This window comes from Balaenoptera physalus (genome assembly GCF_965194825.1).
Source record: "Balaenoptera physalus genome assembly, chromosome: 5".
Lineage (NCBI taxonomy): Eukaryota > Metazoa > Chordata > Mammalia > Artiodactyla > Balaenopteridae > Balaenoptera > Balaenoptera physalus.
Window position 1 is genome coordinate 17,540,785 of NC_138884.1, and position 21,962 is coordinate 17,562,746.

Here is a 21,962-nt window from a genome sequence, read left to right on the forward strand (position 1 = left end):
TCTAGGTGAGCTAGTGGAAATATTTTAGATAAAGTTTTCTTAAACCAGAATATATTGAAAGATTTCAGGACTTGAATCCTTTGAAATTATGCTAAATTTTAGGTTCTAAAATTTAGATAAAATTTAGGTTCTAAAATTTATGCCATTCTAAAAATAGCATAAGTCCATTTTTATTAAATTTCCATAAGTTTTATCAAAATTTCAAAGGGGAAATAATTATGTTCCCCCCCAAAATTAAGATCCATTGATCCAAATCCTTATCTCTAACTGATTTGCTTTTCAAGACCATGTTAGAAGTAGAACATTAACCCCAAGTCTTGGAATTTCATATTTATCTATCTTCCCCAAATATATTGGCTACTGGAATTAAATTGTGTTACCACAATTCAATCACTTTTTCCTTGCTCTCTTATTTGCACAAAAAACCCACAAAAAGTAAAACATACTGACCATTCCTTTTATGATTTTTATTCTCCACTTTTATAATTTCAGAGAAATAAAGAGTAAGAAAATAAGTCAAGTGGATAACACATACACATAATAACATCATTTGCTTTGTTTCAGCATGCCTGGTATTTGGAAAGTAATTGCATTCTCTGGACACAGAATGAGAGTCTAAAGTGAAAAAGACTTTTCATCAGATGTCTTTATTCAGCATTATATTTTGTATGAAAGCACTAGTAATATATATTGAGAAAGAATGCAACAAATACACATACTGTTTTTGTAATAGGAAAATTTCTGAGGAAAAAATAATTAAATGTCTTGCAAGAACAGATTTTTCTATCTCTTGAGGTTAGAAGAGCAATTATGTTTCTTTGAGCAGCTGACGGAGGACATCATCAAAATGGAATTACTTCTTTGTGAGAGAACTGTCAGCTTACCTTTATATTAATAGGTAATAACTTTGGAATATATCTGTGGGGAAAGAAAGCCTGTTTCAGTAAGTGGTATCTTTATTGTACTACTCAACCTAAGGCAAAATATTCTCTCAGATTGCTCCTCTAGTTACATTACCTCAAATTTAAAAAAATACAAAAATTTCACAAAATACCTTTTTTCCCCTAACCAAATTGACTAAGTATCACTGATATCAAGTATTTCATATTATGCCAAAATCCTAGCTTTTGGATTGTCCTAATGACTCTTCTAGAGATTCAGGGTACTTGAAAGTACATATTAAAATACATATTATACCTGCAATTGTTTGGATGTTACATCGTAATAATAGTGAATTTAGTAAGATGAAGTATCAACTGACAGAACAGAAGTCACAACTAAATAAACTGATAAAACTTTCAAAATATAATTTGATATACTGATTTATTCATTGATGAATATTTGGGGAATGAAGATCCTTTATAATATAATTGGTTTTAAAATGTACTTGTAGCACATAAAAGGCTGTACTAGATTTCATCTTAGGAGAAATCAATTTTTTCACGAAGTTTCATGTATGTGAGACTATACATGCCAAAAATATTTTATGTTTATTTCCATTATGACCAGGAACAGTTGAGCAAAATGTGGTTATTTGATCCAGGCTAAACCTGTGAAGTCCAGAGAATTTGTTTTGGTGACATCATCCTTGCTATTTGACATTCAATTGGCGATTCTTTCCCAATTTTCAATCCTCCAACACTCCTCTGTTATCTAGCTTGCTCCCCCTTCACCCAAACATGAGTGGAGCTGATAGCAGCCACTTGAACATGTTAACTCACTCATTTTTCTTTAGAGTTAATGTAGTAGCTCAGCCAAGCATTAAACTCCTCTCTAATTGTGAAATAAAATTGTTTTTCCTGAAAGTTAATTAAAGCAGGGAGCCTCTAAATGACACTATATTTACTGAAATGCAGAATAATTCTGATGTCCTTTTTTTGAGGTTCTCTAGTGGTAATGATAGGAGAGTATATAAAGAGAAAAGATGGAATCAGTCTTTTTGTTCATCTGTAATGGAAATGTTAAACAAGGAGCTAGTCTGCTTTGTCTTCTGAAGGTTTATTGCACAGAGGGTTTGGGATGCGGGTGGGCACATCTGGGACATGAAAACATTTTTGAAGGACTTATTTTGTGGCACCATGTAAAAATAAATAATTAAACATATAATCTTAACATGTTCTTTTAGTTTATAATGTGACAATAATAATCCTCAGAGAAATAAATATGCAAGTAAGTTAATAAATATACTTTCTTAAAAATACTGTATACTTTTAGTTGGGTGATGAGCATATAGTTACATGTCTAGGAAATATTATATTTAGTTATAAATGTTCATCAAAGACATATGATTTCAAGAATTGAGTGGTAAAAGGCAAAGAGCTTGGCAAACTATAGTAAAGGAAGAATTTCAGATATGGCAGAGTAACTTGTTGCAGACCAAATCTCTGAGAAAAATTAGGGAATTTATTGTTGTTTATATCTAGTCAAGAGAATGGAGAGCTACACAGACAACCATGTCTTGTAAGGGCCAGGAACCTGGTGAGAAGGATGGGGAGGGCACAACTTTGAGCGTAACATTGCCTTGGAGGACTGTTGTAGTTCCTAAGGCTTAGAAGACAGCCATGAAGTAGATAGGAATCTAAGCTGAGATTCTGGCCTTCTTAGGGTCTATAGAAACAAACCTTATAGTTCAGGTCCAAGATAGCAGGACTTGAGGGGACAAAAGTTCCAAAGAAAAGAGAACACTGATGAAAGTCTAGCATTGTGTCATTTTTTTTGGCCCCTCAAGCCATTGCTAAATTTTATTTGATGTTGGGTCAAGAGTCTAAGAAGTCGAGTCAGAAGTGGAAGGTAAAGATCTGGGCATCTGCACAGAGTGTTTGGCAGTTTCACAGGATGGAGGAAAAAATGTTAGGGGAGGAACTCTAGTGATTACCACTGACTTCCTGTTAGGATCATAGAAATGTTATACCCTAGGAACATGGATGATGAGAATTAGATCAATTCTCACAAAAATGGGAAGCTCAGTCCTAAAGAAGCAAAATCCCACACTGGAAAAAATTGGTTTGCTCCATATTTAAGGTGCCTGAGAGAAAGCAGAAGAATATTCTGTCTGGAGGAAGATAGTATGAGACAAAACATCAAATTATCTCTATAATTTTTCATAAGCTGAAACCAATATTTAATCAAATTTATTAGGCATGCCAGGAGATAGAATTAAAAGACAGAAACTAAGAAAATAAACAATATGAGCAGATCCAAAGGTGAATCAGAGTTGGAGTTATGTATTATGGCCTTTAAAATAATGAAGAGTAAGAAGCTTAACAAAATTATTGATGAGATGGAGAATCTCACCATATAACTGGAATTTATAAACAATAATCAAATGGAAATTATAGAATTAAAAATAATTGACCTTAAGAATGCAACAGATGTGTTTAACTGCAGATTAGACTATTGAAGAGAGGATTAGTGATCTAGAAGAGAGGTTGTTTGCAAATATACAGACTGAAGTACAGAGAGAAAAGAGAGTCTGTAATATAGAAAAGAAATCCAGGATATATGACATACAATAAAAAGATTTAATATCTGTAATTATATTTTCAAAATAAGAAGAGAGAGAATGTTATAAAATGTTATAAAAGCAATATTTTAACAGATAATGTGAAAATTTTCCACAATTGATAAAAGGACATCAATCCACACAATCCAGAACTTTAGCAAATACCAAGGAGGATTGTGGCAGAGAGAAAGAAAACCTAGGCATATTAGAGTAAAATTAACTTTTTTAAATGCATAAAGAAAATTTGAAAAAGCAGCCAGATAAGACACATTATAGTCAAAGAAAAAACATTTCATAAAAGAAACATGCAGAAGATAATGAAGTGACATCTTTAAAATGCTGAAAGAAAATATGTGTGAACAAGGAATTCTTTATCCAGGAAAAATATTTCTCAAAAATGAAAATGAAATAAAAATGTTTCCAAACAAAAACTGAGAGGACTCCTCAACAGCAAATCTACATGAACCTACACATTAAAAGGAGTTCATTAGATAGAAGAATAATGATCCCAAATAGAAGCATAGAAATGAAAGACAGAATGAAGAGCAATGGAACAGATACACACGTGGGTAAATCTAAATGAATATAACTCAAGAAATGATAATAACCCCTTTGGGGTCAAAAATAGATATAGAATTGAATATTATGACAATTATACCATAAATGGTAAGGCAGTGGTTTTAAATGAAATGAAATTGCTTTTAAATCTTTGCATTTTAAAGGAAATACTGCATATTAATAACTAATAATGATTATGAGTAAAGTTAATGGGCTATTGCTCCCTGTCATAACAAAACATAACAAAAGCAAAAGTATAATGTGTGAAATGGAATTGAAAATGAGACATTATTGTAGACATTCTTTTTCAGCATAATTTACTGATGAATTCACTATTCCTAAACATGGATGTTCTAGATCCTCACTGTTCAATAGAAATATAATATGAGCCTATGACCATATTAAACAAGTAAAAATAAGCAGATGAAAATAAGCATAATGGTATATTTTAACACAATATATCTTAAATATCATCATTTCAACATATAAAATATTATTAATCAGATATTTTATACTCTTTTTGTCAAATTAAGTTTTCAAAATCTGGTGTGCATTTCAGACTTACAGCTCATTTCAAACTGAAATAGCCACATTTCAGGTGCTCAATAGTCACATGTGCTTAGTGGCTACCATAATGGACAGCAGAGGTCTAGACTGTAAGCAGGAATAAACTCAGATGACATCTATATGAATTTGATCTACTGACCAGTAACTAGTCTAATGATATATCAGATATTAAAGTTTATATTTTATTGTAATACTTTAATAAATAATTTTCTGTTTAAAGTCTAGTTCCCTAGCAATTAATATAATCTCAGTTAGTTCCTGAAATATAATGCCACTTGGTGGTATGGATACCGAAGTGAAAAGGAATTTTTGTCTGGAATACAATAACATCAAATTGTTTAAATCCAGCCCCCTCCCCGCCCCCCAAATCAAAGTCAAAACCACTGTCACAGTCATTATTATATAGTCAGTATTTAACCCATAATTCAGTAGCATCTATTTATCGATATTAGTGCAATCTTGCTTGATTGTACAATTTGGTCAAAAAAGCCTAAATATCAATGAAATGTAATCTCACAATAACTGACTTAAGCATTGCCTTAATTTTCAATTACTTTGTACTGAAAAACATGTTAATTAAAAGAAAGTCTGTCACCTTTACCTCATTAAGGTAACTCTTCTATCTTGCCAACAAAGGTAAATGAAAAGCAGGCTCTATAAAAATGAAAATGTAATAGCTCTTCTTGACCAGATTAGTACTCATTTCTAGAAGCATGCAGATTGTCCTCTACTATAATCCCTTAATTACTCCTTGGGGCCATAAATATAACCAATCTTTAGAATAGGGATGCAAATATATTGCTTTGAAAACAGAAAAACTTTATGTCACCCAGAGATTCTGTATGACAGTTAAATTATGGATTGTAAAAATGTAGCAGCCATGTGATTCAATGAGGACAAGCAAGCACACTTACCATTTAGAAGATTCTACTTTGCTTCCCGGGTGTTTTTGTTTGTTCTTTTGTTCTATAACTGAAGCATTTTCTCTTTTAATTGGGAAAAGATTTGATAGAGTGACATTAAATGTTCTTTTCAGAACAGAATGTCTTAAAAACGGACTGAGCTATGGATATTCAAACAAAAGAATAACATCTTAATTATATCATTCATAAACTTTGAAAAATTATTTTACATAAATCAATAATGGATTCATTAATGTAAATAACTTCTGTAACATACTAACACTATTCATTAATATCTTACACATTTAGATTCTTAGGGTTAATATATATAAATATACTTTAAACTGTAAAAAAGTTACTAGTCATGAGGTTAACTAAAGTATGTTTAATAGTTTTCCCAAAAAGCATACATATTTGAGAGAGACCAAAATCTTTGGTGAAACCTTAACCATTTTTTGAAAAAAATACAGTGTTTTGCATATATTAATATGAAATAATTTTATTCTCAAAACAAATTTTACTTCTAATGAAAGTAGATATTCGTTTCCCAGATGTGTCTTCTCTCAACATTTATCCTTTCAACAAATATTGATTAAATGCTTACCATCTGTCCAAAACTATCTTTAGTATTGTGAACATGCAGTAACAAAAGTTCATTTGCATTCAGCATTCACATACCAATGAAAATATTGAGAAAGACAAAATTTGAAACTACTCTAAAAACTAGAAAACAAACAAAAACAAACAAAACCCCAGTGCCTAATTTTCAACTGCTGTGAGGAATGCCCATTGAATCTCTTGCTAGAAGGAGATGACTGATGGACAAAATTATGGAATTTCATTCAACCAATATGGATTGAGTGCCTCCTATGTGACTGGTATCAGTCCTAACATAGCCCTATCAACACATATCCTTTTTTTTCATGCCCCCACCAAGAACACTGTGTAACAGGATATACAAAGAAGTTGGGTATTGAGATGCACAGCCGATAAGTACATATTTTTGAGAATACTGCATTCATAGATGTATATTGTTTCATTGTCTACATGTGATAGGATGAGAATTACAGATTTAGAACCAGTTTCATGAAAAAGGATACTTAATAGATCTCAGTGAAATTTTAGACTTGTACACTTATAATATCTGTGATGTTTGGAAGGTTATCTCCCCTTTATGAACCTCAGTTGCCTAATTTTTCAAATAGAGACAATGTTATCCACCCTATACAAACTTTCTTGGTATATTAATTGAATTAAATATAGAAAGTAGTCTTTGTTCTTGAGAAGCAATATAGCTTAGTGATTAAAAGCATGGAATTTCTATGACCACACCCTTGCTATGTGCTTTCTTTGTGTCCTTAAGCAACTTACTTACTTACTCTCTGTGCTTTGTTTTTCACATTTGGAAAATGAGGATGATAAAATAATACCTATTTTGTAGTATTGTATTGAGGACTAAATGAATTAATATATTTAAAGCATATCAAGCCTGGCATATCAACACCATTATTTAAGTATCAAGTATTGTCATTATTATTATTATTACTTGTATAGTGTCCTCCCAGAAAGTAAATATTTGCATCAAGTTACTTAAAAATAAATTTCTGATGCAAAGAGACAGAAAGATATCCTGTTAAGTGGATTGGAAGAATTACTATTGTTAAAATGTCCATACGACCTAAAGCAATCTACATATTTAATGCAATCTCTGTCAAAATACCCATGACATTTTTCACAGAACTAGAAAAAATAATACAAAAATTGATATAGAACCACAAAAGACCCTGAATAGCCAAAGCAATTTTGAGAAAAAAGAACAAAGCTGGAGTTATCACACTCCCTGACTTCAGGCTATACTACAAAGCTACAGTAATCAAAACAGTATGGTACTGGCACAAAAAGAGACACATAGATCAATGGAACAGAATAGAGACCCCCAAAAATAAACCCACACACTATGGTCAATCTATGACAAAGGAGGAAGGAATAGACAATGGGGAAAAGTCAGTGTCTTCAATAAGTGGTGCTGGGAAAACAGGACAGCTACATGTAAAAGAATGAAATTAGAACACTCTCTAACACTATATATAAAAATAAACTCAAAATGGATTAAAGGCCTAAATGTAAAATGGGATAGTATAAAACTACTAGAAGAAAACATAGGCAGAACACTGTGACATAAATCATAGCAATATTTTTTTTGGATCTGTCTCTTAAGGCAAAGGAAACAAAAGTAAAAAGGAACAAATGGGATCTTAATGAACCTTAAAAGAAATGGGAAAATATGAAACTTAAAAGCTTTTGCACAACAAAGGAAACCATCAACAAAATGAACAGACAACCTATGGAATGGGAGAAAATATTTGCAAGTGATGTGACCAACAAGGGGTTAATATCCCAAATATAAAAACAGCTCACACAACTCAATATCAAAAAAAAAAAAAAAAAAAACTCAATCAAAAAATGGACAGAAGACCTGAGCAAACATTTCTCCAAAGAAGATAAACATATGGCTAACAGAAACATGAAAATGTGCTCAATATTGCTAATTATTAGAGAAATGCAAATCAAAACAACAATGAGATATTACCTCATGCCTGTCAGAATGGCTATCATCAAAAAGTCTACAAATAACAAATGTTGGCCAGGATGTGCAGAAAGGGGAACCCCAGAAAACCATAGGTGGGAATGTAAATTGGAGCAGCCACTAAGGAAAACAGTATGAAGGTTCCTCAAAAAACTAAAATTAGAACTACTGTATGATCCAGCAATTCCACTCCTGGGTATATATCCAAATAAAATGAAAACACTAATTTGAAAAGATGCATGCACCCCAGTGTTCATAGCAACATTATTTACAATATCCAAGATATGGAAGCAGCCTAAGTGTCCATCAACAGATGAATGGATAAAGAAGATGTGGTATATATATACAATGTAATACTACTCAGCCATAAAAAAAGAATGAAATAATGCCATTTGCAGCAACATGGATGGACCTAGAGATTATAATACTAAGTGGAATAAGTCAGACAAAGACAAATATCATATGATATCACTTATATGTGGAATCTAAAAAAAAGACACAAATGAACTTATTTACAAAACAGAACAATGAACCAATGTTCATAGAATTACTCCCAAAAATATAGTCGTAATCCAAAATTTTCATGGTTTAAAAAAGGAAAACTGGGTAAATTCCATTTATTCCGCCTTCCTCTCATTTATCCCACAAGTGGATATCAAGTGCTTACAACATACCAGGCACTGTACTAGGGTCTAATGTTAAAATTGTCAAGAAATAAGATAAAATTTCAGACCTTGTGAAATCCACTACCAATAATCAGATAATCATAAAATAAACGTAAAATCAAACAGTGATAAGAACTCTTAAGAAGAGGTACATAAGACAAATTGGAAGATTTGACCAAGGAAGGGCAATAATTGGCTTCATTAAGGAAGTGATGTTTGAACTGAAGTCTGAAGGAAGGATAGAGCTTAGCTAGGCAATGGTGATGGGGGGATGGAGGGAGGTACTCCAGCCTCAGAGATCAATATAAGCAAAGACTCTGTAGAGTGTTCTAATAACTGAAAGAAGACCAGTGGGCCTGGAGTGGAATAAAGAAACAGAGGCATCACGAGGGATGATGCTTTGGAGGTAAATAAGCCAAGTTAAGGAGTCTTTATGATGAACGTGATTAGAGACCACTGAGGTTTATTAAAAACAGGGTGAGAGATGATTTTCTGATTTACTTTTTAGAAAGATCATTCATTACTATATTTTGCATTAATGCTTTTATTATAAAAACATTGAATAGCATGTGTGTATTATCTAATTACTGAAATAATTGTGTATCACCAATTTCAATGGGAATTATTTATTTTTGTTTATTTTCTTAAATGAGAATTACTCAGCAAGAGGTTTTTCAGGTTACAATTATCTTCTGGAAGCAGGGAAGACTATAGTCTGAAGCTCAGAGGAGAAGAATGGGTTAAAGATGAAAATTTGCAGGTTGTCTGCAAATAGACTATAGAGAGATTATAGTACAAGATAAGGACCCAGGGTCAAATTTACAAAACCAAATTCATGGCCATATATGGGAAAGGAGGCTATAAAAGACAAAAATGGAGCAGGCAGAGAGGCAGGAGGAAAAGCAGAGTAGTATGTCAGCGAAGCCAAGAGAAGAGAGTGTACCAAGATTTCAACACTGCTGAGAAGTCTAATAATAAGTGGACTGAAAAACATTCTTCATTTTGAAACAAAAGGAGTACACTAATTAACTTAGTTGAGGTAAACTAAAGTGAATATAAGCCAGACTGGAGGAAGTTGAGAAGAGGAGAAGAAAGTACAGCATTAATGAGAAACTTTTTCAAGAACTTAGCTTCAAGGATAGAAAAGAGAAAGACAAAACCAGAGGTAAATGAAGAATCTGGAAATACTGGTTTATAATTTTAGTTTTATTTTTTTAACAGAGGAGATTTAAAACTATTTAAAGATGAGAAATTACCCTGTTGATGAGAATAAGAGGGCATAACCGATAGTAAAATGTCCCAGAAAATATAGAAAGAGGATAAAATCCATAGCATAAGATATTTGGAGTTACTAGTATTAGAAAAAATGAATGAGTTTCTATTGTAGCAGTTGGAAGGATTATGAGATAAAGCCAGATGTATATAAATTTATGAATTAAATAAAATGTAAATGAGAGACTTTCCATCTGATGTCTTTTTGTTGGTTTGTCTTTATAGCTGGCATCAAGTGTTCCTCCTACTCAAATTCCCCCAGATATGGCCAAGGAAACATATGATTAGGGAAAACTCTATTAATGAAAAACAGGGATGGAACATCTATCTGCTGAAATTTTCAAACAATTACAGGTAGATATAATAGTGATGGGAATGGACTGAAGGAGATTTAGAGAGCTGATTCAGGCTTCCTATCCCCCATCCTCAACCTACTTCCAAGTAGAAATATTCACTTCAGGAAGCTGAAATTTTATCATTCTCAATCTAGAGATAATTAAGTAGTGTAATATTGAGATTAAAATACTGGAGTCAGTAGAGGGTTTTTTTGAATTTTTTATTTTTAATTTTTATTGAAATATAGTTGATTTACAATGTGTTTCAGATGTACAGCAAAGTGATTCATATATATATATATATTCTTTTTTTATATTCTCTTCTATTATAGGTTATTACAAGATATTAAATATAGTTCCCTGTGCTATACAGTAGGTCCTTGTTGGTTATCTATATTATATAGAGTAGTGTGTATATTTTAATTCCAAACTCCTAATTTATCCCTCCCCCCTCCCCTTTGGTAACCATAAGTTTGTTTTTCACGTCTGTGAGTCTATTTCTGTTTTGTAAATAAGTTCATTTGTATCACTTTTTTTAGATTCCACATGTAAATGATATCATATGATATTTGTCTTTGTCTGGCTTACTTAGCTTAGTATGATAATCTCTAGGTCTATCCATGTTGCTGTAAATGGCATTATTTCATTCTTTTTTAAGGCTAATATTCCATTATATATATAATAATATTATATATAATAGTCATATATATGTGTGTGTGTGTATATATATACACACACATACCACATCTTCTTTATCCATTCATATGTTGATGGACATTTAGGTTGCTTCCATGTCTTGGCTATTGTAAATAGTGCTGCAATGAACATTGGGTGCATGTATCTTTTCGAATTACGTTTTTTTCTAGATATATGCCCAGGAGTCGGATTGCAGGATCATATGGAAGCTCTATTTTTAGTTTTTTAAGGAAACTTCATATTGTTCTTTATAGTGGCTGTACAAATGTACATTCCCACCCACAGTTCCTTTTTCTCCACACCCTCTCCAGCATTTATTATTTGTAGACTTTTTGATGTTGGTCCTTCTGATCCCTGTGAGGTCATAACTCATTGTAATTTTGATTTGCAGTTCTCTAATAAATAAGTGTTGAGCATCTTTTCATGTGCCTGTTGCCCATCTATATGTCCTCTTTGGAGGAATGACTTTTTAGATCTTCTTCCAGTTTTTGATTAGGTTGTTTGCTTTTTTAATATTGAGCTATATGAGCTATTTGTATATTTTGGAGATTAATTCCTGGTCAGTTGCATCATTTGCAAATATTTTTTTCCATGATATAGGTTGTCTTTTTTTCTGTTTATGGTTTCCTCTGCTATGCAAAAGCTTTTAAGTTTAATTAGATCCCATTTGTTTATTTTTGTTTTTATTTTCATTACTCTAGGAGGTAGATCCAAAAAGATATTGCTGCAATTAATGTCAAGGAGTGTTCAGCCTGTGTTTTCCTCTAGGAGTTTTATAGTATCTGGTCTTATATTTAGGTCTTTAATCCATTTTCAGTTTATTTTTGTGTATGGTATTAGAGAATGTTCTAATTCCATTGTTTTACATGTATCTGCCCAGTTGGCCCAGCAACATTTATGGAAGAGACTGTCTTTTCTCCATTGTATATTCTTGCTTCCTTTGTCGCAGATTAATTGACCATATGTGCATAGGTTTAATTATGGGCTTTCTATCCTGTTCCATGGATCAATATTTTTGTTTTTGTGCCAGCATCAAACTGTTTTGATTACTGTAACTTTGTAGTATAGTCTGCAGTCAGGCAGCCTGATTCCTCCATCTCTATTTTTCTTAAGTTTGCTATTGCCTATTCAGGGTCTTTAGTGTTTCCATACAAATTTAAAAATTTTTTGTTCTAGATCTGTGAACAATGCCATTGGTAATTTGATAGGAATTGCACTGAATCTGTAGATTATCGTGGGTAGTATGGTCATTTTTAACAGTATTGAGTCTTCCAATCCAAGAACATGGTATATCTTTCCATTTGTTTGTGTCATCTTCAATTTCTTTCATCAGCATCTTACAATTTTTGAAGTACAGGTCTTTTGCCTCCTTAAGTAGGTATTTTCCTAGGTATTTTATTATTTTCATGCAATGGTAAATGTGATTGTTTCCTTAGTTTCTCTTTCTGATCTTCCATTGTTACTGTATAGAAATGCAACAGATTCTGTGTATTAATTTTGTATCCTGCAACTTTACTGAATTCACTGATGAGCTCTAGTAGTTTTCTGGTAGCATCTTTAGGATTTTCTGTGTATAATATCATGCCGTCTACAAACGGTGACAGTTTTACTTCTTCTTTTCCAATTTGGATTCTTTACTTTCTTTTTCTTCTCTGATTGCTGTGGCTAGAACTTGCAAAACTATGTTGAATAAAACTGGCGAGAGCATATATCCTTGTCTTCTTCTCGATCTCAGAGGAAATGCCTTCAGCTTTTCACTGTTAAGTATGATGTTAGCTGCTTGTCTGTCAAAAATGGCCTTTATTATGTTGAGGTAAGTTCCCTCTGTGCCCACTTTCTGGAGAGTTTTTATCATAAATGGATGTTGAATTTTATCCAAAGCTTTTTATGCATGAATTGAGATGATCATATGGTTTTTATTCTTCCATTTGTTAATGTGGTGTATCATAATGACTGATTTGCAGATATTGAAAAATATTTGCATCCCTAGGATTAATCTCACTTGATCATGGTGTATGAACCTTTGAATGTATTGTTGGATTTGGTTTGCTACTATTTTGTTGGAGATTTTTTCATCTATGTTCATCAGTGATATTGGCCTGTAATTTCCTTTTTTGTGATATTTTTGTTTGGTTTTTGTATCACAGTGATGGTGGCCTCATAGAATGAGTTTGGAAGTGTTCCTTCCCTTGCAATGTTTTGGAATAGTTTCAGAAGTATAGATGTTAGCTCTTCTCTAAATGTTTGATAGAATGATAGAATTCACCTGTGAAGCCATCTGGTCCTGGACTTTTGTTTGTTGGAAGTTTTTTAATCACAGTTTCAATTTCAGTACTTGTGATTGGCCTGTTCATATTTTCTATTTCTTCTTGGTTCCATCTTGGAGATTGTATCTTTCTAAGAAATGGACAAATTCTTCTAGGTTGTCCATTTTATTTGTCATATAGTTGCTTGTAGTAGTCTTTTATGATTGTTTGTATTTCTGTGGTGTCCCTTGTAACTTCTCCTTTTTCATTTCTAATTGTATTGATTTGGACCCTCTCCCCTTTTTTCTTGATCAGTCTAGCTGAAGGTTTATCAATTTTGTTTATCTTTTCAAAGAACCAGGTTTTAGTTTCATTGATTTTTTCTATTGTTTTTTTAGTCTCTATTTCATTTATTTCTGCTCTGATCTTTATGATTCCTTTCCTTCTAATTTTGGGTTTTGTTTGTTCTTCTTTCTCTAGTTGCTTTAGGTGTAATGTTAGGTTGTTTATATGAGATGTTCCTTGTTTCTGGAGGTAAGTTTATATTGCTATAAACTTCCCTCTTAGAACTGCTTTTGTTCCATCCCATAGATTTTGGATCATTGTGTCTTCATTTTCATTGGTCTCTGGGTATTTTTTGATTTCCTCTTTGATTTCTTCAGTGATCCATTGGTTGTTTAGCAGCATATTATTTAGCCTCCACGTGTTTGTGCTTTTTGCAGTTTTTTCTTGTAGTTGATTTCTAATCTCATTGTGATCAGAAAAGATGCTCTATATGATTTCAATTTTCTTAGATTTACCTAGGCTTGCTTTGTGGCCCAGCATGTGATCTATCTTGGAGAATGTTCCATGGGCACCTGAAAAGAATGTGTATTCTGCTGCTTTCAGATGGAATGCTCTATAAACATCAATTAAATAGCAATTAAGTCTATCTGGTCTAATGTGTCATTTAAGGCCTGTGTTTCCTTCTTGATTTTCTGTCTGGATGATCTTTCCATTGATGAAAGTGTGGTGTTAATGTCCCCCACTATTATTGTGTTACTGTCAACTTCTCCTTTTATGTCTCTTAACATTTACCTTGTATATCAAAGTGCTCCTATGTTGGGTGCATATATATTTATGATTGTTATATATTCTTGGGTTGATCCCTTGGTTATTATGTAGTATCCTTCGTTATCTCTTGTAACAGCCTTTATTTTAAAGTCTATTTTGTCTGATTTTTCCATCCCCTCAATTTATGTCTGTATGTGTCTCTAGATCTGAAGTGGGTCTCTTGTAGAGAGCACATATACGAGTCTTGTTTTTGTATCCAGTAAGCCAGTCTATGTCTTTTGGTTGGAGCATTTAATCCCTTTATATTTAAGGTAATTATCAGTATGTATGTTCTTATTTCCATTTGTTAATTGGATTTGTTTTTGTAGGTCTTTTTCCTTACTTTCTCTTTTCTTCTCTTCTCTCATGATTTAATGACTTTCTTTATTGTTGTGTTTGGATTTCATTTTTTATTTGTGTGTATATCTATTGTAGATTTCTGGTTTGTGGTTACCATGAGGTTTTGTTATAGCAGTCTATATATATATATATACATGATTGTTTAAGTTGCTGATTGCTTTATTTCAAATGCACTTCAAATACCCTGCATTTGTACTCTTCTCCTCTCACAATTATTGGTTTAGATATCATATTTGTGTGTGGATGATTTCCTGCCTTTACTGTATGTTTGCCTTTACTGACTGGTGAGCTTTCCCATTCATAATTTTCTTGTTTCTAATTGTGCCCTTTCCTTTTCTGCATAGAGAAGTTCCTTTAGCATTTGTTTGTAAAGCTGATTTGGTGGTGCTAAATTCTCTGAGCTTTTGCTTATCTGTAAAGCTTTTGATTTCTCCATCAAATCAGAATGAGAGCTTGCTGGGTAGAGTATTCTTGGTTGTACGTTTTTCCCTTTCATCACTTTAAATATATCCTGTGACTGCCTTCTTACTGGCAGATCTTCTGCTGAAAAATCAGCTGATAACCTTATGGGGGTTCCTTTGTGTATTATTTGTTGCTTTTCCCTCATTGCTTTTAATATTTTCTCTTTATCTGTAATTTTTGTCAGTCTGATTACTGTGTCTTGGTGTGTTCCTTCTTGGGTTTATCCTGTATGGTAATCTCTCTGCTTCCTGGACTTGGGTGACTGCTTCCTTTCCCATGTTAGGGAGATTTTCAGCTATTATGTCTTCAAACATTACCTCAGGCTCTTTCTCTCTCTTGTCCTTCTGAAACCCCTTATAATGTGAATGTTGGTGCATTTGACATTGTCTGAGAGGTCTTTTAAACTGTCCTTGTTTCTTTTCATTCTTTTTTCTTTACTCTGTTCCATAGTGATTTCCACCACTCTGTCTTGTAGCTCACTTATCTGTTCTTCTGCCTCACTTACTCTGTTACTTATTCCTTCTAGTGCATTTTTCATTTCAATTATTGTGTTCTTCAACTGTTTGGTTGTTCTTTGTTTTTTCTAATTCTTTGTTAAAAACTTCTTGTAACTTCTCACTCTGTGCATCCATTCTTTTCCTGAGTTCTTGGATCATCTTTACAATCATTACTCTGAACTCTTTCTTGGGTAGATAGTCTATCTCCATGCCTCTTCATTATTCTTCTGGGGTTTTATCCTGTCTCTTCATCTGGAACATGTTCCTCTGCCGTCTCATTTTGTCTAAACTTCTATTTGTATTTTTATGTATGTGGAAGGTTAGTTATGTTTCTTTACCTTGGAGAAGTTGCCCTCTGTAGGGGATGTCCTATGTGTCCCAGCAGTACACTCCCCTCTTGTCATCCAATGGCCAGGGACCAGCTGGTCCAAGGGTAGGTTCTGACCTATGTTTGTGGACTCAGTTCCACAGGATGTGGGACTTTATATTTCTTGCTTCTGGTCCCTGCCACTGATGGGTGGAGTTGAGTCTTGGCCCTAAGGTGGGCAGGGCCATGTGAAGGGGCATGTCTAGAGGTTGCTGTGGGCTCCAGAAGTTTTTAGGCAGCCTCTCTGTCTGGGTGGGACTGTTTTCCTGCCCTGCTGGTTGTTTGGCCTGGGGCAACCCAGCACTGGAACCTAAGGCTGTTGGTTGGATCACACCTTGGTGCTAATGTCCCAAGCAAGATGTCAGCCTTCAGATGAGTACTCCCCGATATATTTACCACCAGCTTTTATATCCCAAGAGAGGGTCACAGCTGCCCCCCACCTCCCCATGAGACCCTCCAAGACCAGCAGGTAGGTCTGGCCCAGCCTCCTATAAAGTCACTGCTTTTGCCCTGGGTCCCAGTGCACATGGAGATCTTGTGTGTGTCCTCCAAGAGTGGTGTCTCTTTTTCCCCCAGTCCTGTGGAGCTGCTGTGATCAGGACCCACTGGCCTTCAAAGCCAAATGCTCTTGGGGCTATCCTCCTGACGCCAGACCCCCAGGCTGGAGAGCCTGACGTGGAGCTCAGAATCCTCACTCCTATGGGCGAACTTCTGCAATGTAATTATTCTCCAGTTTGTGCGTTGCCCACCCACTGATTATGGGATTTGATTATATCATGAGTGTGCCCCTCCTACCATCTTGTGATTTCTTCTTTGTCTTTGGATGTAGAATATCTTTTTTGGTAAGTTCCAGTCTTTTTTATTGTTATTCAGCAGTTAGTTGTGATTTTGGTGTTCTCATGGGAGGAGGTGAGCACAAGGTCTTCTACTCTGCCATCTGGTCTTCTCTCCTCTGGAGTCAGTATAGTTTTGTGAGGACCCTAGTTTCAATCATGGCACAGCACACGAAATGAACTTAGACATTATCATGGTCAACTTTGTTTCTGACAATAGGAGCCAGACAAAGCTGAGACACTAGCATGTCTGAATATGGGCAGTGGAGACATAGAAGTGGAGTGGAGGTATGTCAGGCTTTATCTAGAGCAGAGGAAAGAAATGAAACTCTTCTAGTGGCTATTCATTGCACCAGTTCTCTCTCTATACCTTTCCCCAAAGGCTTCTGGAACTGAAAGGGTCTGAAATTGAAGGTCCATCTGAGAAAGATTTGGAGAGGTGTGGGAGATAGTACCAGACATTATAAAATAATATAAATCTATAATACTTAAAACAGTATGGCTCAAGCCCCAAGACAGGTGGTAAATTCAGTGGAAAAGTAACCTGCTAGGCTTAAAATAAACATATTCATTTAGCATATGGTAAAATTGGCATTTCAAGTCAACAGGAAAAGGATGTACTCAAAGGTCATAGGTACTGGAATAATGAGATTTGTAAATGAGTATAAATAGTATCTTCACATTGTGGGCTCATGCAAATATAAATGTTTAAATTTTTAAAAAATGGAACAGTAGAATAAATAGAAGAAAACACAAATGTATAGCAGGTCTAGGATTTTATTTTAGGAAATCATCCTGATTATTCACAAACTGGTATATGAGACGATATTTATTGTATTGTTTTATATAATAAGTATGCTGGTAGTCTTTTAAATTTTCTAGAAAGAACTTCTGATAATGTTTTATAAATTAGTCCCAATATAGCAAAAATAGAATTGTCATTTTATAAAATTAGTTATATGATTCTAAAATGGCTACTGTTCTTTATTTTTAAAATATCCAACTACAAGACTTACTATACATTACATTTGACAAAGTAATCAAGATATTGTGGTACTGGTGAAAGAACAGACAAAAATAAATGGAACAGAATAAAAAGCCCAGAAAAAGATCCACACAAGTATAGTCAACTGATCTTTGACAGAGGAACAAAGACAATACAACAGAGCAAAGACTGTCTTTTCAACAAACAGTGCTGGAACAACTTGACATCCATATGCACACAAAAAGGAACTAAACACAGACCTTACACCCTTCACAAAAATTATCCAAATTGACCTAAATGTAAAATGCAAAACTATAAAGCTCCTAGAGGATAACATAGTAGAAAAACGAGATGAACTTGTGTTTGGCGATGACTTTTTAGGTACAACATCAAAGGCATAACCCATAAAAGAAATGATTAATTGGCCTTCATTAAAATTGAAAACTTCTGTTCTGCCAACAATACTGTCAAGAAAATGAAAAGGCAAACCTCAGACTAGGAGAAAATATTTGCAAAAGACATATCTGATAAAGAACCATTATCTAAAACATACAAAGAACTCTTAAAACTGAGCAATCTGATTTTAAAATGGGCAAAAGATCTAAACAGACATCTCAGTAAAGAAGATATACACATAGCAAATAAGCATATGAAAAGATGCTCAGCACCATATGTCACTAGAGAATTACAAATTAAACCAACAAGATACCACTACACATCTATTAGAATGGCCAAAAGCCCAAACACTGACAACATCAAATACTGATGAGGATGTAGAACAAGAACTCATTCATTGCTGATCAGAATGTAATATGGTACGTCTACTTTGGAATAGTTAGGTGGCTTCTTACGAAACTAAACTTATTCTTACTATACAGTCCACATGAATTGTACTTACCCAAATGAGTTAAAAACTTTTGTCTACAAAACACCTCCACACAGATGTTTATAGCAGTTTTATTCATAATTGCCAAAACATGGAAGCAACAAAGATAAGCTTCAGTACATGAGTGGATAAATACACTGTGGTACACCCAGACAATGAGATTTGATTCAGGTCTAAAAAGAAATGGGTTATCAAGCCATAAAACCTATCGAGGAAACTTAAGTGCATATTACTAAGTGAAAGAAGACAAAAGACTTCATACTGTATGGTTCCAACTATGACATTCTGAAAAGGCAAAACTATGGAAACAGTAAAAAGATGAGAGCTTACCCAGGGTTAGTGGTGTGGGAAGGATGAATAGTTGGAACACAAAGGATTTTTAGAATAGGAAAAATATTCTGTATGATACTAGAATGCTGGATACATTTTTTTAAAATTGAAGTAGAGTTGATATACAATGTGTTAATTTCTGCTGTATAGCAGAGTGATTCACATATGTATATACATATATATACTTTTCCATTATGGTTTATCACAGGATGTTGAATATACTTTGCTGTGCTATGCAGTAGGACCTTGTTGTTTATCCATTCTATATATAATAATTTGCATCTGCTAACCCCAAACTCTGACTCCATCCCTCCCCTACCCCCCCACCTTGCAAACCACAAGTCTGTTCTCTATGTCTGTGAGTCTGTTTCTGTTTCATTTGTATCATATTTTAGATTCCACATATAAGTGATATCATATGGTATTTGTCTTTCTCTCTCTGGCTTACTTAGTATGATGAGTTCCATCCATGTTGCTGCAAATGGCATTGTTTCATTCTTTTTTACAGCTGAATAGTGTTCCATGTATATATGTACTACAGCTTCTTTATCCATTCCTCTGTCGATGGACATTTATGTTGCTTCCACGTCTTGGCTATTGTGAATAGTGCTGCTATGAACATAGGGGTGCATGTATCTTTTTAAATTATAGTTTTGTTGGGATATATGCTCAGGAGTGGGATTGCTGGACCATACGGCAACTCTGTATTTAGTTTTGTGTGGAACCTCCATACTGTTTTCCAGAGTGGCTGCACCAACTTACATCCCCACCAACAGTGTAAGAGGGTTCCCTTTTCTCCACACCCTGTCTAGCATTTGTTATTTTTAGACTTTTTAATAATGGCCATTCTGACCAGTTTGAGGTGGTAGCTCATTGTAGTTTGGATTTGCATTTCTCTAATAATTAGTGATGTTGAGCATCTTTTCATATGCCTGTTTGCCATCTGTATGTCTTCTTTGGAGAAATGTCTATTTAGGTCTTCTGCCCATTTTTTGAATGGGCTTTTTATTTTTTTGATGTTGAGTTGTATGAGCTGTTTATATATTTTGGAAATTAAGCCCTTGTCAGTCGCATCATTTGCAAATATTTTCTCCCATTCCATAGGCTGTCTTTTCACTTTGTTTATGGTTTCTTTTGCTGTACAAAAGCTTGTAAGTTTGATTAGGTTCCATTTGTTTATTTTTGCTTTTATTTCTATTGCCTTGGGAGACTAAGAAAACACTGGTATGATTTATGTCAGAGAATGTTCTGCCTATGTTCTCTTCTAGGAGTTTTATGGTATCATGCCTAATGTTTAAGTCTTTAAGCCATTTTGAGTTTATTTTTGTGTACGGTGTGAGGCTGTTTTCTAACTTCACTGATTTACATGCGTCTATCCAACTTCCCAACACCCCTTGCTGAAGAGACTGTCTTTTTCCCATTGTGTATTCTTGCCTCCTTTGCCAAAGAGTAATTGACTGTAGGGGTGTGGGTTTATTTCTGGGCCCTCTTATTCTGTTCCATTGATCCATATGTCTGTTTTTGTGCCAATACCATGCCATTTTGATGACTGTAGCTTTGTTGTATTGTCTGAAGTCTGGGAGGGTTATGTCTCCTGCTTTGTTCTTTTTCTTCAGGAGTGCTTGGACACTTCTGGGTCTTTTACAGTTCCATATAAATTTTAAGATTATTTGTTCTAGTTCTGTGAAAATTGCCCTTGGTGATTTGACAGGGATTGCATTAAATCTGTAGATTGCTTTGGGTACTATAGCCACTATAACAATATTAATTCTTCCCATCCAAGAGCATGGGATATCTGTCCATTTCTTTGAATCATCATCATTTTCCTTTTTTAATGTTTTATACTTTATAGTTCTCTCCATATAAGTGTTTCATTTCCTTGGTCAGGTTTATTCCTAAGTATTTTATTTTTTTGGCACAATTTTAAAAGTTTTTTTTTTTTTACATTCTCTTTCTGATATTTCATTCTTAGTGTAAAGAAATGCAACCAATTTCTGTATGTTAATCTTGTATCCTGCTATCCTGCTGAATTCAGTTATCAGTCCTAGCAGTTTTTATGTGGAGTCTTTAGGGTTTTCTAAATATAGTATCATGTCATCTGCATATAGTGACAGTTTTGCCTCTCCCCTTCCAAACTGGATAACTTTTATTTCTTTTTCTTGCTGTGGCTAGGACTTCCAATACTATGTTGAATTGAAGTGGTGAGAGTGGGCATCCTTATCTTGTTCCATATTTTAGTGGGAAGGCTTTCAGCTTTTCACCATTATTATATAGGCTGTGGGTTTGTCATAAATAGCTTTTACTATGTTGAGATATGTTCTGTCTATACCCACTTTTTAAAGATTTTTTTATCATGAATGAATGTTGAAATTTGTCATATACTTTCTCTGCATCTATTGAGATGATCATGTGGTTTTTCTCCTTTTTTTTTGTTGATGTGTTGTTCCACATTGATTTATGTATGTTGGACCATCCTTGTGAATTTGGGATGAATTCAACTTGGTTGTGGTGTTTGACCTTTTTTATGTGCTGTTGGATTCAGTTTACTAATATTTTACTGAGAATTTTTGCATCTATAACCATCAAAGATATTGGCCTGTAATTTTCTTTTTGGTGGTATCTTTGTCTGGTTTTGGTATCATACAATGTCTTTGTGAGCGTTCCCTCCTCTTCAATCTTTTGGAAGAGTTTGAGAAGGATCAGTATGAGTTATTCTTTGTATGTTTAGTAGAATTCACCTGTGAAGCCCTCTGGTCCTAGACTTTTGTTTGTAGGGTTTTAGGGAGGTTTTTGTTTGTTTTTTTATATATATATTACAGA

General features: G+C 33.9%; 1 protein-coding gene across 7 annotated transcripts in view; it reads right to left on the reverse strand.

Moving 5' to 3' along the window:
- Nucleotides 1–452: 452 nt before the first annotated feature.
- STPG2 (sperm tail PG-rich repeat containing 2) overlaps nt 453–21,962 on the reverse strand; it is a gene marked incomplete at its 5' end in the record, with an annotated part of 608,527 nt that continues 587,017 nt past the window's right edge. For 5 of the 7 annotated variants that reach the window (XM_082461761.1, XM_082461759.1, XM_082461757.1 and 2 more), the window contains one exon: nt 453–5,690. In XM_082461761.1, the coding sequence (XP_082317887.1) occupies nt 5,538–5,690 (153 nt within the window). In that variant the 3' untranslated portion in view covers nt 453–5,537. The remainder of the gene's footprint in view (nt 5,691–21,962) is intronic. The other 2 variants (XM_082461758.1, XR_014263584.1) reach the window with 2 other exon arrangements.